General features: G+C 49.8%; 1 protein-coding gene across 2 annotated transcripts; it reads left to right on the plus strand.

The window, feature by feature from the left end:
• Positions 1-7,568: 7,568 nt before the first annotated feature.
• Positions 7,569-16,284, plus strand: LOC119101291 (E3 ubiquitin-protein ligase ariadne-1). Of its 2 annotated transcripts, none has more exons than XM_037224582.1 (10): positions 7,569-7,886; positions 8,350-8,502; positions 9,755-9,823; positions 10,039-10,254; positions 10,866-11,126; positions 11,393-11,523; positions 12,750-12,954; positions 13,417-13,530; positions 14,620-14,732; positions 15,434-16,284. In XM_037224582.1, the coding sequence occupies exons 1-10, from the start codon at positions 7,647-7,649 to the stop codon at positions 15,513-15,515; spliced, it is 1,584 nt and encodes a 527-aa protein (XP_037080477.1). In that variant the 5' UTR covers positions 7,569-7,646; the 3' UTR covers positions 15,516-16,284. The 2 variants fall into 2 exon arrangements, with proteins under 2 accessions (XP_037080477.1, XP_037080478.1); XM_037224583.1 differs by having other exon boundaries at positions 10,866-11,087.
• The last annotated feature ends 1,327 nt before the right edge of the window (positions 16,285-17,611 follow it).

Here is a 17,611-nt window from a genome sequence, read left to right on the forward strand (position 1 = left end):
GAGAAATTTCGGCGGCAGCGGCGGAAAAGGCTTTCTGCCTTGGCTGATTTTGAGTAGATGCAGATGCTGAATCAGCTGTACGCATACTGAATTTCAGTCCATGCATAATAACAGTGGTGATTTTCGGCCTCACTTAGTCCGCTGACGAAGTAAACAATGCCGGGGTTCAGGAGTCAATACGACGGCGATCGACGATTGATTGTGGATGACGTTGAGCACAAGATAATATTTATTGAAGGATCACGATTACAACTTCTCATCAGTAGTTGCATATCCCAACTCGGGAATGGTTTCCCACGATTTCCGATGACTCCCTCCATCTTTTAAGGCATCCTTGCATTTCAGTGTCTATTGCCTTATTATCTCCTTCCTATGCGCTGCACAAAAAAATTCTTCAGTTGGGCGTAGCTGACTGGCAGATCATCAGCGACGTTGTCCAGCTCCAGTTTAACGGCAAGTTTTTCCCCAAGATTATTTTATTCCAAAGAAGTTGTGTTAATTTTTCACAAATCATTCCAAAAATACTTTAAAAAAATTAAAAGTCATGCTGATTCCTTCTAAAATGAAATTGGCAGTGAATCAAGGAGGGTCGTTTGTGAAATGAACAAAAAAACACACACTGGACGATTGTTTGCAGTTCCGTATTGGCTCCGGAATCCCGGAAGGCATAGGATTTGCCATTAAGGTTTCAGATCGGGTGATTGGCCTCTGGGATCGCATCGGATGCACGTCACACGTCATACGTCACAAGTCACATGTCACGAGTGCGTCCTGAAACAAACGGTGTTTGGAACCATGATCAAAGTTTCGTTCTACTCATTATCTTCTAATTCCTATAACTTGTTCAGATAATTCAGGACAGTCGAGATAAAAGGACTGTTTCAAGACCATGGTTGTTGCGAGTGCTGAAGTCGCTCAGTCCTGACAGCCTGCTGATACGACTTCAGGGATTTCTTACGCCATGATTGACTGAACTGAATTGTCTGAAGTGATTTGGGATTGCAAACTGAAAAGCAGTTTAAACCATCATGCATGCAGGATCCCTGGAACCGCTCCTGGACCTCTCAGACGACATTGTTTGTTTTTTAAGCTTTTGGCTGACGCTTTGACGCGGATGTGGATACGGGTCTGATGCGGTAGGGGACCATCAACATTTCAGGGACCCTTAGACTTTCGTAGCACTTCTCCTCAGAGGAGAGGCTTCATCGTTTGGAAAATATTGTACTGTATGTTGCCCCTTGCCTGTCTTGAGACCTATGGCAATCTTCCGGATCTTTTTTGACAATCTGGTTCCCTTTATTGTGATAGGCCGCGCTGTAGGTAAAAATAGCATTAGAACATTATCTCAGGGCGCTCGCCAGTCTCGATCTCCTCAGCCATCCCAGATCATTCGATTTTCCTGGGTGGCCTAATTAGCCCGGGACACTTGACCGATTCGGGTTCTCCGGCGCTAATAGCTTTCCGGTTTTTTGTGTGGTCCTTAACAGTTAGTTGCCTCGGCCCCCTTGGCTGCCAAACAATTTCTGATGTCATGCATCTTGGCTATCTAGTCTTTCAGCGTCTGACACATTCTTTAACTGCTCCGTTTGATGTTATATATTCAGAGCCGCACGATTGTTTGGTACCCCCTGACTGTTTCAGGTACTTTTGCGTGTAGTGATCGCTTGATGACTTCGAGGTTTCGGCTGTTGTTGGGCCCCATTGCTGATGCCACCGCTTCCTACAAAATAATCGACAGGCTCTGAATAGATCAATGGGTCTGGTAGTGCCGCCACTCCCTCAGACAAGCCTTTCAGTGAAAGAAGAGGAAGCGATCAAAACTTTGCCTGAACTATTCGCCCGTTACGCGGACGATATCGGGCGTCGCGCGGACGACGTCGGGCGTCGCACGATGTCGGGCGTCGCGCGGACCATGTCGGGCGTCGCGCGCACGATGTCGGGCGTCGCGCGGACGACGTCGGCCGTCGCACGGACGATGTCGGGCGTCGCGCGGACGATGTCGGGCGTCGCGCGGACCATGTCGGGCGTCGCGCGAACCATGTCGGGCGTCGCACGCACGATATCGGGCGCCGCGCGGACGACGTCGGGCGTCGCGCGGACCATGTCGGGCGTCGCGCGGACGACGTCGGGCGTCGCACGCACGATATCGGCCGTCGCGCGGACCATGTCGGGTGTCGCGCGCACGATGTCGGGCGTCGCGCGGACGACGTCGGCCGTCGCGCGGACGATGTCGGGCGTCGCGCGGACCATGTCGGGCGTCGCGCAGACGGACGTCGGGCGTCGCACGCACGATATCGGGCGTCGCGCGGACCATGTCGGGCGTCGCGCGGACGACGTCGGGCGTCGCACGCACGATATCGGCCGTCGCGCGGACCATGTCGGGCGTCGCGCGCACGATGTCGGGCGTCGCGCAGACGACGTCGGCCGTCGCGCGGACGATGTCGGCCGTCGCGCGGACCATGTCGGCCGTCGCGCGAACCATGTCGGACGTCGCACGGTGCTTCTTGAGCGCGGCACATGTGAGAAAGGAAGTGAAATGGTGTTCAGTGGGAGTTTTATGTCACCAATAATCAGAGGCCACATCTGGGTGGACATGGGTCTATAAATCTTCATGACACCGCCGGGGAGAAGCTCCCGATGGAATATGGACCAGTGAGCTGGCGGTCGTGTCAAAGGGTTTCCATGACAAACAGTTAAAGGAGAAAAGTCAAAGGAAAAAACCAAATAGCGAGCAGACAACGGTAAGAGGTTGAACGGGATGAAACTCAAATGCAAAAAGGCAAACAGATAATAGTCGGATGATAGACACAAAATGATGGAGTCACACAGGCAAAACACAAGGATGATAAAGTGGATAAAGATGGACATATGGGTAAAACTCGGAGCAGAAAATGACAAAAAATCGGAGAGTTGCTATCGTGTCTATTTTTAAGGACGGATTAATTAGAGGAACACTGCCAGAATTCCAATGATCCAACCAGCTATTCGGGTCCCCTAAAATGCTGTCAGAGCTACAATGATCTTTTGTTAAGACCTTTGTATTTTTCGTCTGACAGGTTAGCACTGACTGGATGAGCCAGAAGGGACTGAGACCAATCCAGGCTTACGAGCGCATTTTATGTGTTAGTATGTGCTTTCTGGTCTTTCTGCTCAGATGGAATCGTGGAGGCTTGCAGTCACCTGTGTTTTGAACTGCTTATAGAAATATTGGGTTGGGAAGGAGCAAGTATAAGTATGGTATATTATAGCAAGTATAGTATAGCAAGTATAGTATAGCAAGTATAGCAAGTATAAGTATAAGTGTAGCAAGCAAGTATAAGTAAGGAAGGACGCGCTGGCAGGCTTATTGTGTCGCAAAGAAAATATCATTTCAGTCAATCTGAGGTTTTTGTGGCGTAGCAGTAATTGTTCATACCTGTAGACGTTCCACAAGCCAGCCTTGGAGGAAAAGTTATCCTGTGAGCACCAAACGTAGATGTTCGAGGCATAGATAGGTACAAGATGACATGTTACATGTTACATGCAGGCAAATGAAAGGGTTCGGTGAATTTTTGTAACGTGTTCGTGTTCCACTCTACAAGGTGTGGCACATCTTTGTAAGATCTGATTGTAGCAGAGTTGTAACAAACAGCTCACGTGTGGAACATTATTCTGAAATGGTTAATGTGTATCATTCCGTATGTGTCATCAATTCTAGCAATGCCGCCACTTTCCCTGCTCAGTCTCCCATTTTTTCTTTGAAAAGCTATGACTCTGAGACACACTTGCTGAACCAAGAGAATCAAGGCTGACAAGAGTTTCAGGTACAATTATGGCTCTTGCTGCTTATTTTGACATCACTCACATCTCTTTTTGGTGGGCCATGGTCTCTCAATGTTGAGCTCTTCCCCCTTCCCAATGTTGGGGTGTCCCCCCCAGACTGGGCTGGGCCCCAATTTTCAACTGGGCCAAAGCTGCATTTTGCCTGCCTTTCATTTTTTTGGAACCTGGCTCCCGATATCCTTTCAGCTCTTTAACATGCGCCCGGGTGGCCGGTTGGATACCCTTCGCTCGGGTGGAGGGTCAGTTCCACCCCCCGCCCCCCTGAGATCTCAGGAACAAGGAAGCTAGAGGCATCAAACTCACAGGCGCACTGGTCTGTACCTGAACGTATTTAGGTTAAAGTTCGAGGTTCCTAGGTCATGAACTTCAGGCCAAATAAGGTCAACCCAGGTCAAACACCAGCAGGGTCCTCAAAGTAATCCATAACCGAGATACATGCGCTCAGAAAAAATCACATACCCTTTAAGATCAGTGGCCTTGTTTGTCCTTTTGAAGGTGGTGACGACCAAAATCGTACAAGACTGCTTTGAGTTTTGCTTTTGAACAAGCGACAAAGATTACGTTAGGCGGTATGTTGATTAAAACAAGATATTTACCTGGGTCATTTGAGATCAGTGATCCTATTTTCACCTCAAGATGTTCATGGAAGATGCATAATGCGTTTTCCATTCTTAACAAATTCTAAATGAGTATCAGAAACTACCCCACACAACAAAAACCCGGGTAATGAAACAGTCCGGCTTTGACGTTGGTCTAGCCTTCATACCTGACCCTAGGTCAACGGAATTTGTTCATTCCAGTGTTGCGCTGCCTAAGAAAGAATCTCACAGATGTGTGGCTCCGTCGACACTCCGTTCTTGTGTCAGACTGAATGATTCCCTAGACATCGACTTCGCTGAATCCATGGCCTGGCTTTGACCTGCTGTAAGTCAGCGGACCTTACAAGGTATATATAAATTCTGGATACCACACGACCCTTTATTCAGTTACCCATAGCTATGCAGAATTTGGCGCGTTTTTTTCAGAATTTGGCAGAAAAAAGCGCGGCGTAGCCGCGCCTTCGGAAACCCTCCCGGAAAAACCTTTGGGGGGTTCAGATTGACCCCCATCCGATCGCGTGTAAAAGTAAATATAATATAGGATTTTATAGAGCCCACAATTTGATATTATAGAAAGAAAACATTTATATTGCACAGAACTCAAGAACTTACGTAAGACGAAACCCGCAAAAAGGGGTATTTTGCTAGTCTCTTACCTCACAGTGAATGTTTATGCGTTATTGGAGCTTAATGACGTTTCTGAGACTATATTACAACCCCCTGCCTCTTATCCTGGCAGAAAGGGTTAGCACAGCGGAGAATTAAACCCCACAGTGAATGGTCAGACGCAGAAACAATAACTGGCAAACATTGTCCGACTCGTGATGTCATTCAGGTTACGCGTCATAATGCAAATATTGAAATGCTGATATTGGCAGCAGAAAGAGGCGAAGTAATCAAAATTTGTACTTTTAACACCAAATTGTCCTTGAAGTAAAGCATGCGACCGTCTCCCTGGAATATGAGTGGCCTGTTCTGTGTCGTTAAGATGAAAATATCCAAATACTGTGCTGCGCCTTTTAAGTGTCTTTAAGAAGCACATAAATGTCTTGCGTTCTTATTCAGGAATGTGACACTAGATATGCATAAACAATGTGCATTCTAGAGATTAAGAACAAGGATATTAGGTGCACTGCGCCCTCCCCCCCCCCCCCGCACATAAAATCGCCTTGCATTCAAAGCATAAGTTACATTTATAATATCGCAGGAGCCTGCGAAAGAAGCATATCTTGTTATGCCTATGCGCAATGCGCACGATGTAATATGTGCATATTTCGTGCACAGTTGCCCACGTATTTTCATATTGTTTTAGCATGTACAATATCACCAACTCATGAAGTGATGGCCTGCTATCGGTTGCTCGTGATGTAACTGCTAATTTCGTTCTGATAATCTATCTTGAAAACGCGTAGATGCATTGTCCTGGGCAGGAGCTGAAAGGCTCTCTCGTCCCAGCCCGGGGTAACTAGCAACTGCTGTTCTGGCGACACGAGGGCCAGGTGCCCTGGTCGATCCGGAGGCCTTCAGGGGGATGCAATATGCACCGGTCCCATCCCTGGTGCGACATGCCCTCTGACCTGGGCATCTGCCATAGGATCGGCGCGGGAGCACGTCACTGACGCAAAAGGATCCCTTACCGGTACAGGTAGTCCAACGCGTAATTGGCGCCGAAATACCAGTTCGGCCTATCGGCCCCTGTCTCCTAGTTGAAACGGTGGTGTGGAGGACCCCTCGTTTGGTTCGCGACCTCTGACTGGTGTAGATTACTGTCTCATTATGAGTGCAAATAGCAGCATCACCAATTCTCATGTCTCCTACCATTGGCAAGAGGGTCCTGGCCAACACAAGAGGCCTTTCGACATTCGAGATCCTGCTCCTGTCCACTTTCAACAAACGTGCCCATGGCCCACTGTGGGCTTGTCGCCGACATGGGACCCCTTGTTGGGCTCTGTAATCCCTATAATCAGCACAGGGGCGTACCAATGTGCGTTCTGTCGGTTAACGTACTGTCTGAGGTCCCTTCGTTCGGCCTGCCTTTCGGACCCTTCGATCGGGTACTTGATCGTCATTCCCTTGGGGTCCAAAAGGCTGCTCCTCGGGACATAAAGACTAGGACGCGTGTCTCTCTCCCACCGATGGTGGCGTCCTTGGTTTTGTCAGTGAAAATAAAGAAATAGGGCAATTTTGTACCCTGAGGTTTGACGCTATCTGAAATCAAAGTGCTCGAAGGCCCTCGTGGTGCCTCCTTAGAAGTGGTTGTCCCTTCAAAATATCGGTCAGTAGTGCCCGAAATGCAGGCTTCGGGTAGCTCTTCGAGGGTAACTTCGATGGTTGACAATGGGTACTGGATGGGAAACCGACTTAAAGTTTCGTAGTTTCGTCAGGGTAAAAGGCACAGAAGTTGTGTAGCTTCTGATTCTTGTACGTCTTGAAAATGAAGATGGCAGGGTCCTTGAAATGACCCGTTTGGATTTGGTACTTGCTAAAAATAAAGGTTTTGACACCCAAAAATAAAAGTTTTGGTGGCCCATCGCCGAATGTGCCGATCCCGGACTTTCTCCATTAAGAGAGAGGTACACTTTGGTGCCCCTGAACCTTGTTCCGGACACCAAAGTCGAAGGTTCAGTCTCCTCCCCCCCCCCCCCCCCCATCACGGATTGAGAAACTCTCAATCCGTGATGCTGCCGAATTACTCAGGTTTGCCAAGTGGGTGGTGATTCTTAGCGTTTTCGTGCACAGGATGCCTTTAAGTTTGAAGGTCACGCACGCTGATGCCGATACAAGCGCTATCTAAAACCAGAAAGTCCCTCAGCAAAACAACCGTCCTCATTCCAGGGTCTTGTTTTGCGCCTTGGACCCATGACGTAGAGATTTGGCTAACAAACATTCGTGATCAGCTGATCGAAGTTCATTGCTCTGCCCTCATACCAAAAACGTCTAGAATATGAGACTCAATGTGTTTCTTTGTGGCCGAATGTGAATTTGTGTTGTAGTTGAAAACGAATAAGATATCAGTGGAATTAATTTTGAACATTTATTTGAAGCTTCTTTTACATTTTGCCACGAATATTATAAAACAAACTAAACCGGACTAGTATACTTCTTTCATAGCCTTCTGCTATCTGCGTCAAAATTGTAAGAGTTGTGAACTGAGATTGGTCTCGCGTTTGTGGGATGAGTTTTAGACCATTTCTTTACCGTTTTCTGAAATATTTTGAGTAAACTATGGATTCTGATGGTGGCATACAGTATGATGAAGAATCAGGCGACGAGCACTCGCTTTATGAAGCTGATTCTGGCAATGAATCAAGTGAGGAAGAGGTAAACTTTGACAGTCGTCCTGAACCATCTACATCCAGGGACGAAGACAGTGCAGTGGACGATTATGTGTTTCAAGTACTGTCTGTCGAGGAAATAGTTGAATATATGGTGGCAGAGATAAATGAGGTGAAGGAAGTTGTGAAGGTGAGCCTCTTTCTTTAAATTTTCTACTGTAATCAATTCAGCGCCAGTGATGATGTGATGTCAAAAGTAAGCTATGTGAAAGTGTGCGATGAACACATTTCGCGAAAATTAAAAATATGTCGTTAACACATTTTTCTATGGTCACAAAAACCTAGTGTTACAGAAAATTGAACTGATTCACAATCTGAGTACTTTGAAACCAGAAACTGCAGTCAACAATTAGGAAAGGTCTTATTTAAGTATCTAGTTGGTCATGCCCACACCTCCTACCACTCAGATTTGTGTTGTACATGCATTGAAATTGTGGCTGTGATGTCACTTGCTACTCTTGGTACATTCAGAATAACATAATTTTTTGCAGTGTGGCGCCCATCCAGTAAAAGTAGTGTTATGTGTTTAATACCATTGTGTTGTGTATGTTGTGCCAGCATGTGATGTACAATGTGAATCGTTTTCATTTCAGCTTCCAAGAACTACAATAAGGATACTCCTAAACCACTTCAGATGGGACAAGGGAAAGCTTTTTGAGAGGTTCTATGATACAGACCAGGAACAGCTGTTCAGAGAAGCCCATGTAGTTAGTCCTTTCATCAAGAAGACTGCCTCAAATCCAAAGGTATGTGCTGCATAAGCACATGTCATGTGCTTTGTATTTGGCAGGGTGCACAACAGAATGTGGTAAACCAAATTATGCAAAGTTCTGAATTGGATGGTCTGACTTGGAATGGTTTAAGTAGTGTTTGCTTATGTGCACTTAGTTGGGTTAGGCGGAAGCATGGCCATGCATTGTTTGTGGTATTAATTGTTGCATGGGTACTGCATATGCTCATTCTGTTGGATGGCTTTGGAACCAGAGAATTGGTATGGACATAGATCGGTTTGCCACAAAGTTGAGTTATGTGGATGACACACTAGTATTAGTGTGAGCCCAAAGATAATATCATCCTGGATTGTTTAAATATTTTCTGTGACATAGTAAGGCATTTATGAACATTGTTTCCATTTGCTGCTCATTTCCAATTGATGTGCTGACCTGTTGTACTTTTTGCTTGGTACATCACACATGTACAATTTGATCAGTGTTACCAGTGTTCTCAAAATTCATCTGAATAGCTCAAAATGTTGATTTGAAGTAGTTGACCCTGCTGAAGAAAACTTACTCGACTCCCTTCTCACCACAATGAAAGCAATGCGTTTAATTTGTGTTGCTTTTTCCAATATGTTTCCTCTGTAATATTTGCAACACACCTGTTTGTCAACATGTTTGTTTAGAAAATGTCATGAAAAGTTGAAATGCTGTTTAGACAAATATACATTTGAACATAAAGCTATTATCCTGCAAATGCAACAAAGTATTTGGACAAAAAGTATGTGAACATGAAGCTATTATTCAGTGTGTTCAATGAAACATTAGGCATACATTAGCTTGGATTTCTCTCCAGTGGCATTAACCAAAGTAGGTCTTTTCCAGGCACACTTCGACTTCAGGAATGAGAGTGTCAAATGATAGATGTGACCCACTGGCTCAAATGTCAACCAACCAACTTCTCACTAGCAGCCCCTTGCCCCTTGGGCCAATCACAACATCATTTTATGTGCAACAGTAGAGATGCTCATGGTCAATGATCAAACCTCATATCCTCATTGGGTCTTGATGGTGCTGCAGTGGCACAGCACTACCCGGTGCTAGACGTAACTAATCGTGAGGTTTCACAGGAGTAAGTTTTTGAAATATTCCCTAATGTGGGACCTGCATTGCTGCTTGTATTGCTCACTCCATTAGCAAGCTTGATGACTGGAATAATAGTGGGTCAATGATGCTTATGTAATCTTCATGAAGGAATAACATGCTGTTCTCTGTGTGCCAGGTCAACAGCAGAAGGGGTGCAGTGACAACAGAGGAGTGTGAGATCTGCCTGATGGTCCAGCCCTCGTCGGTAAGTGTAGTGCCGAGTTCGCCTTGCAAACACTGTGTAAGTCATCTGCGGCGAGGTTTGAGCCGTCAGTCCAATGCGGCGGTTGTCGTGGCTTTATGTCTCCCCACTGCAATGCTGGTGACTCTGGAGTGCCGGTCTGTGCATACCTCGTGGCCGTCGCTAGCTCGAGTCTCGTTCGTGCCCGCCCGGCTGACGGCGCTGGCTGTGCCTGACAGGCCATGACCGGGCTGGAGTGCGGCCACCGGTTCTGCGCCGGCTGCTGGGCCGAGTACCTGACCACCAAGGTGATGGACGAGGGAATGGGCCAGACGATCTCGTGCGCGGCGCACGGCTGCGACATCCTGGTGGACGATCGGACTGTGCTGCGGCTGGTCGGCGAGCCGCGTGTGCTGCAGCGCTACCAGCACCTCATCACCAACAGCTTCGTGGAGGTACGCCGTCGCTCGGCACCGCACGGCACGCGAACGGCTCTGCCGCGGCGCGGCCCGGCCGGCGCGTCCGCGTCCGTGCAGTCCGTCTCAAAAGGGAGAAAGGATACTGCGTTGCGTTTAGCCGGTCGCTGCAATCCGACGCGTGTGGGATTGTGGCGATGACGATGGTGGCAGCTATTGTGCTTCGTGAATGTTTCCGCGGAGTGACCTCTTGTGCTATATTACATCATTTGGTACTCCCTTGGAGAAGCATTTAACTTGCTTCCAGGCAGAGATGATCAGCCCTTAACATGTTTATTATGTCGTCCTCGGCTCAAAACTCAAATTTTGATCAGTATAGATTGCTAGTGAAAGAGAGTGCCCTCGGGATTAGTGACAGCGGGCGATTTGTAAACGTATTTCATACTTCGCTTAAGTAAAGAGTCGGCCATTCTCCATGGCCCTTTTGCCACTACCCATCTGCCAATTTTTGAATTCATCCAACTCAGTCCTCCCACTGGACGCCCCAGTGTGAATGCAACCTTGCTGTGACTGGCCGCCGTTATTGTGCGTGCCCTGTGTGGTCACCGGGTGGCATACCCCGCATCACCAGGTGTACGTGTGTCCCCCAGTGTAACCGGTGTCTCTGCTGGTGTCCCAGCCCGGACTGCGGCTACGCCCTGCGCGTGCCCTACCCGGACGTGCGGCCCGTCACGTGCAAATGCGGCCACCGCTTCTGCTTCGCGTGTGGCGAGGTCTGGCACGATCCAGTGCGCTGTTCGCGCATCAAGCGCTGGCTCAAGAAGTGCGACGACGACTCGGAGACGTTTAACTGGCTGTCGGCCAACACCAAGGTCGGTCGGGCCGCTCTGACCGACTTGTGTGCTTACAAGGTGTGCATAGTTTGCTGAACGAGTGCGTAGTACTTCGTATTACGTACGGGCTGATGCATTTCCATTATTTTGGCCCCCAAAAACGCGAACGCCAGCCAGTTTGTTTCTTCCCAAAGAACAGTCGTGGTCAGGCATTCTTCTTGCCTGTTTCGAGCTGGTATGGTTTGTACGATTCTCCGAAAGTGTGGTGGCGCTGAGAAACATGTACGCTTCTCCGAAAGTGTGGTAGCTCTGGAGAAACACGCGGCGCGTGGCTGTGTCCGCAGGAATGTCCCAAGTGCAGCGTGACGATCGAAAAGGACGGCGGCTGCAACCACATGGTGTGCAAGAACCAGAACTGCCGCGCCGACTTCTGCTGGGTGTGCCTGGGTCGATGGGAGCCCCACGGATCCTCCTGGTGAGTGATAGCTTCTGCTGAGTGTGCCTGGGGCTCTGAGAACCTTGCACATCCTCACGGCAATTGGTAACCTCTGGTGGATGTGCTTGGATCAAGGGTATGCGTCCGTAGTTCTGGTGAATGTGCTGGATGTGTCTGGTTGATGTGCGGGATGTGTCTGTAGGTCTGGTGGATGTGTGTGGATGCGTGTGTAGATATTGACTTTTGTACTAGCCATGGGGATGTGCCGTTGGCTGCTGCCCGGTTTGGACGAAAGTACCGTTGCGTATTACGCGAAACCCCATGAGGTGTTCCTGTGCTGGCCGAGGTGGCTTGCGGCGGTGGGATTCGAGTGTCGTCTAAAGTTGTCGTTAGCCAGCTCCTCCCATGTGTAATGAAGCCCAGAAGAACCATGTGTTACTTCGGCTCTAACCCATGGACATAAAATGTCTGCTACCATGCTATCAAGTGATATGTGCTGTCAAGTGTCAAGGTAAATTGTCATGGCAATGCTGTCAAATGCAATCAAATTGTCAATGCTGTCAAGAGGTAAACTCTTCCGGACGTGATATGGTTCTGGCAGATTTGGTGCAGATAATATCCGTGGAAGGCCTTGCCGGTTCGGTTCGCTGTGCTTGTATGAGGTATGGGTCGCATCAGGTTATTTGGGGATGGTATGGCTTCTCCGAGCCTGTGGAGAAGTCGCGGCTGTGGCGGGGGAACCTAAGGGGACAACTATTCATTTAAAGGTTGGTATTCTAACGCGAAAAAATGGAACCCACCAGAGAGGTTCTCAAACACCATAATTTCTGGAACAGTGGGAAAATTTATGTTCTGAATAACAACTTTTCAAGCTCATAAACGTGGGCTTACTTCGACTAACTGCCATAACAGTATGGCATAGTGTGCTATCGGAATGACAGTATGTGATGGTGATATCAGTCTTCCATATTGGAGACGTTGAAACTGGAGCATCGCTGAAAAGTCGCAGCATAGGGAACAAAGGGCTGGCAAAAGAAAGGTACCTTTTGAACCGCACATATTGCACCCTCCTACGCAACATAACTTTCCACGTACGCAGTACGTGTGTTACGACATGCATAGGAAGATGCCGTGAGTACGCAGGCGCGAATGTGCTGTGTGCTGCTCACCATCACCTATGAAGGAAGTGTCTTTCTGTGGATCTTACTGCTTCATCTTGGAGCATTAGCTATGTGTGAACGCCCCCGTTGTCCTGTTGTTTGCAGGTACAGCTGTAACCGTTACGATGAGGACGAGGCGAAGGCTGCACGCGACGCCCAGGAGCGCTCTCGTGCCGCGCTCAACCGCTACCTGTTCTACTTCAACCGCTACATGAACCATATGCAGTCGCTCAAGTTTGAGAATAAGCTGTACGCCTCAGTCAAGGAGAAGATGGAGGAGATGCAGCAGCACAACATGAGCTGGATCGAGGTGAGCCTGGACTCGGCTGCCTTTAGCATCAGGGGTTACTCCGTCACAGTCATATGAGGTAGCAAACATAAAATCTAGTGTGTTTTGTAGAATACATGAAAGATCAGTGGAATTTGATCGTGCCCAACGTGGTAAATGCCAGTTGGTAAATTTTAGGTCTGGGATCGTTTGTGAATTCGCCTGAGTTTCCTTCTCAACGCTACATCCATGGTTGTAAAAAATTCGCTGTTGACACTACTGCCAGTTTATCTTGCATTGAAGCCCAATGCACCAATGCATGTGCATCGCCGCGTAGCTCTCATACTCCGCCTGTAATTCACGCTGGTTCCAGGCTGCGCCGGTGGTTCGCTGGTGCCAAGTCGCAACCGTCAATGCGCGTAGCCTCCCGATGAGCCGCCCCTGGGCTGCGGGCTCCTCGCGCGGGCCGGATGGCTGACAGCGCCGCACACGTTCCTGTTGCAGGTCCAGTTTCTGAAGAAGGCCGTGGACATCCTCTGTTCCTGCCGGCAAACGCTCATGTACACCTATGTGTTCGCGTACTACCTGCGCAAGAATAACCAGTCTGTGATATTTGAGGTACGGTTGCGGCGTTGTTGGCGCTGAATAGGCCGAGGTTTGAAAGGTGTGATTAGCTGGCCAATCCAAGTGGAGTTGGCCTGTGAACATTGTCTGAATTTATATACGCTCCAGCTAGCAAAATTTCTTAATCCAAAATGTGTCTGTTCAATACCAACTAATGCCGAATAACTGAAATGTTAACATTTTGCGTTCTTCGCGCGGAAGCTATGGCCCCATCCACTGGCATGATGGAAATATCATCAGCACGCCCTGACCTCTCGTAGGGACCATACTAATCCCTGAGTTGTTGGATAAAATATCAGGACTATCACAGAGTAGACAACTCATGACCAAAAGGGAGCTGCCGATAGATCAGTAGAGTGTATCTCTATGAAGTATACATTTTAACGCAAAACTATGTATTGGCAGCCTGACACCTGTGAGGAAGCCAGACATTCCTTGTGTTTTGGCTTTCACAATTCTAATTCCGATAGAATTTTTTATTTGATGATTGAAAAGCCCATATGAAACATCCTTTTCTCCAGTGTGTAGCTCATGCAAAAATACGTTATGCATCTATACAGAAGTGAATTTTCCGTTGCACTCCTGTAGGTCACATGCATTTAAGGTGCAATTGATTAAATGGACATGGAATTCAAGATGGTCTCATGCATTTGTATGGCAGACAATATCACCCCAGGCTGCTTCAGTCTTGCCGAAATGTTTTGCTGTTTTGTTTTGCCCCAGTAATGCTAGGAGAATGTTGTTTGGCTCCCTTGGGACAAAACTAACTCTAGATCAGATTCTCGGCTCCTTGGCTGCCCCCTGAATTTCTGAGTGTGGCTGCACTCACGGCAGTTAGCCGGACTGAAACTTGGGAATCGTCTTATCTTTTGCTTTCGTTCGTAGGCATTTTTGTGTATGTGTGTGAACGTGCCAAGTCAAGAAGCCGCAAGATTCGTGGTGACGCGCCGATATTTGAAGGTGTGTGAGGGGTAGCCATAGCGTTCAGCGCAATGGCAGCTTACTGCGTGTGAAGACGGCACAGTGCCTTGTCATGTGGCGCTGTCGGTGGGTGGGAACTGACGTAAGTCTGGTCGGTCGCAGGACAACCAGAAAGATCTGGAGCGCTGTACGGAGATGTTGTCCGAGTACCTCGAGCGAGACATCACTCAGGAGAACCTGGTTGACATTAAGCAGAAGGTGCAGGACAAGTACAGGTCAGTGGCGACACCTCTAGCCGGCGCGGTGCAACTTCAACCTCCAGAGGGCACCAGTAGGGTGTACACGTTCATATGGCGCCGTGGTTTGGGCCTGGAGCAATGTTAGCGGCAAGCAGAGGTCAGCAATGTCAGCATGCTGTTGCGAAAATACGGAGGACGTAGTGAGCAGTATATGGGTTTGAAATTAATGCAGCACCGTGGAGCCAATGGTGTAAAAACGTGTGTTGGCTGGAAAGCTACCGGCGAACTCCTGCCAACCATGAGGCCGCATATGTGAAGGGAATATCTTCGAATAGAGTTATAATTGATGCGGACCAGTGGGCAGATCATCTTACACAGATTTCATTCATCTTCTCACCTTTTTTGTAAATATATATGACAATGTTGGGGATGATTGCTGAATATGTTCAGGTTGTGTTCGCGGAAGAAGTCCGCTCCGTTACATTAAGGATGACCCAGCAAACGGTCAGAAGTACACAGCGGGTAAGTTAGTGCTGGACGACAGGCTCTTAAGGTATTATGTCATTCAGACAATTTTAATGCGGTTTCAGCTCACGCAGAGCGTTTCCATTTTTGGTTGGCAATCCGGCCCCAGTTCAGGATTTTCGCTCACATTACTGTCCTGGTGCCATAGGCATGTATGTCAGGCCGTCACTGTTCGCTGATGCAGTGCCCGACCGACCTCGCCGCCTCCCCAGGTACTGCGACAGTCGGCGGAAGGTGCTGCTGGAGCACGTGCACGAGGGCTACGAGCGGGACTGGTGGCTGTACAGTGAGTAGGCGGGCGGGTCGTGTCGGCCCGTGAGGCGGCGCCCCGGCCCGGGTCGGGTCGGCGCTCGCGGCCGCCGCGCTCTGGTGACCGGCAGGCGTGTGGCGACTCGTCGAGGTGGCCCGCTGAAGCATTGTGATTGGTCGGTGGACAACGTTGCCGTCCCGCTGTGATTGGCCGATCGCACGGAGTTGACTGAGATTGGCCAGACCGGGATGGGCCGCACGGGTGCGTGCGTCGTACGATGTATTGTAAGGAGTCGGCTAGTCAGTCGTGTATCCTGCTAGTTATCGCTTTTGGGTTATCTGCTATCTACTTCGTATTTTGGTGTCGCGGAAATTTATAGTACCGGTATATTGACTTTGTCCGGGAGATGATCGCAACACAAAGCTTCATCACATACAGCTATGCAAAGCGGCCGTTGTTTGTCGCGGTACTCGACCAGGTATTTCGTTCGCGGTGTAGCGCGTAGAGTCTGAAGACCGGCGGTAGGTGCGGACTTGCGGTACGTCCGCGGGCCGGCAGGGAGTGGTGCCTCGCGGACCACCCGTGGAGCGGGCGCCGGCTTCCATCCGGACGCCCGTCCCGAGTCCAGGACTCCCGCCCGGAGTCCGGGCCCGCGTCATCGTGGCCTGTGATCGCCGGCAGCTCGCGAAACCATGGTATTCTGTGTTTGGTTGTATAAATTGTATGCCAGTAAATGTTACCTCACCCTGCTTATTTTAGGCTAGGAGCCGCATTGCCGTGCGATATTGGTCTGCTGGAGGAATATAGCGAGGAGAGTGCAGCCGCGTGTTTTCGTATGTGAGAGCTAGCTGACCCCCGGGCTGACTATCCCGGCTGCGCGGGGGTCGCGTGAGGCTCGGGACGTCTGGCACGTGATCGCTCCGCGTGCGCCGCCTGGCGCCGCAGCAGGAGCCGCCGGCGTCGCGTCCGCAAATTACAGACGAGTGGGGTAAAGTGTCGGAGAGCACGTTGTCGCCGCGGCAGCGTGTCGGCGTGCAGGGGCTCGTGAACGATCGTGACCAACTGGCGGCGCAACCATCTGACTCAGTGGAGAAAATGTGCGAAATACTGCGGCTAGACGATCCTGCCTTGATGGTGGCCGATGTAGTTGCGGTTGTTTGTTCACAGCATCGGAACGGGATAAGATAAGGTAGGGACCGTCGGCTGACCAGAGGGTTTGGTATCTTTTGCCGTATGTCTCACCCAGCGCCACTTGTCCTATCACGAATATTTGCCACCTATAATTCGACTCTTTCCAGCGGGTGCCAGCTTGTCGGCTTTTGGACGGCCACCGCCTGGGGCGGGAGTGCTACTGTGACGCACGCTTCTCACACCTTCATTGACACGAGGGCGCCAGAAGCTATCATTCGGACTGTCGTCAAGGCCCGATAGTTCGGATCAGTATCAGCGTAAGGCTGCAGCGAGGAACCGTGCGCCTCCTACTTCGTTTTTTATGAACGTCCCGCCGTATCTGGAGCTGTGGAATGTGGTGTCCTGCATCACTCCATGGATGGCAGGCCAGTCGCGCACTCAAGTGATGGACCACTTCATTCGCGCTGGCCTAAGCCTATCGGAACAACCGAAGCGGCCGAAGCGTCGTCTCTCGCAACGCACGGCAATTGTAGCATGCGTCGATGCCGTGACCGAGACCGGATGAGCCGAGCACGCGGGCCAGTCAGCGACGGCACGCAACAGCCCTTGGGTTCTGTTGTGGCTGCCTGTCTTACGTGGCCGCCCTTGATCTTCACCGGTCACGAGGTGGACGAGCGAGTCGCGCGGCGAGTCGGGTCACGTGCCGGACCTGAGACGCCGGCCTGAACGGGCTTGGGCTGCGGTCGGCCAACGTGCGTAGATGAGCTGAAATGTCCTTGTTCCAGGCGCAGTTCGCAGTACAATTCAAATTGCTTGCCCCTGTGCGCCTTTCCTCCTCGGTGACAGGGTATTCTGGAGCACCCCGCGCTTGTTACCCCCACCCCACTCCCACTGCTTGCACTGCATCACCCAGCATTGCATCTGCACTATGCAGCGGTGGCGGCGCGCCCGTTGGTCTGCGCCGCTGACCTTCGGAGGATGTGGACCGTTCTCCACACGTGCTGCCTCC

The sequence above is a fragment of the Pollicipes pollicipes genome, unplaced genomic scaffold (assembly GCF_011947565.3).
Source record: "Pollicipes pollicipes isolate AB1234 unplaced genomic scaffold, Ppol_2.1 Scaffold_4881;HRSCAF=5763_pilon_pilon_pilon, whole genome shotgun sequence".
NCBI lineage: Eukaryota > Metazoa > Arthropoda > Thecostraca > Pollicipedomorpha > Pollicipedidae > Pollicipes > Pollicipes pollicipes.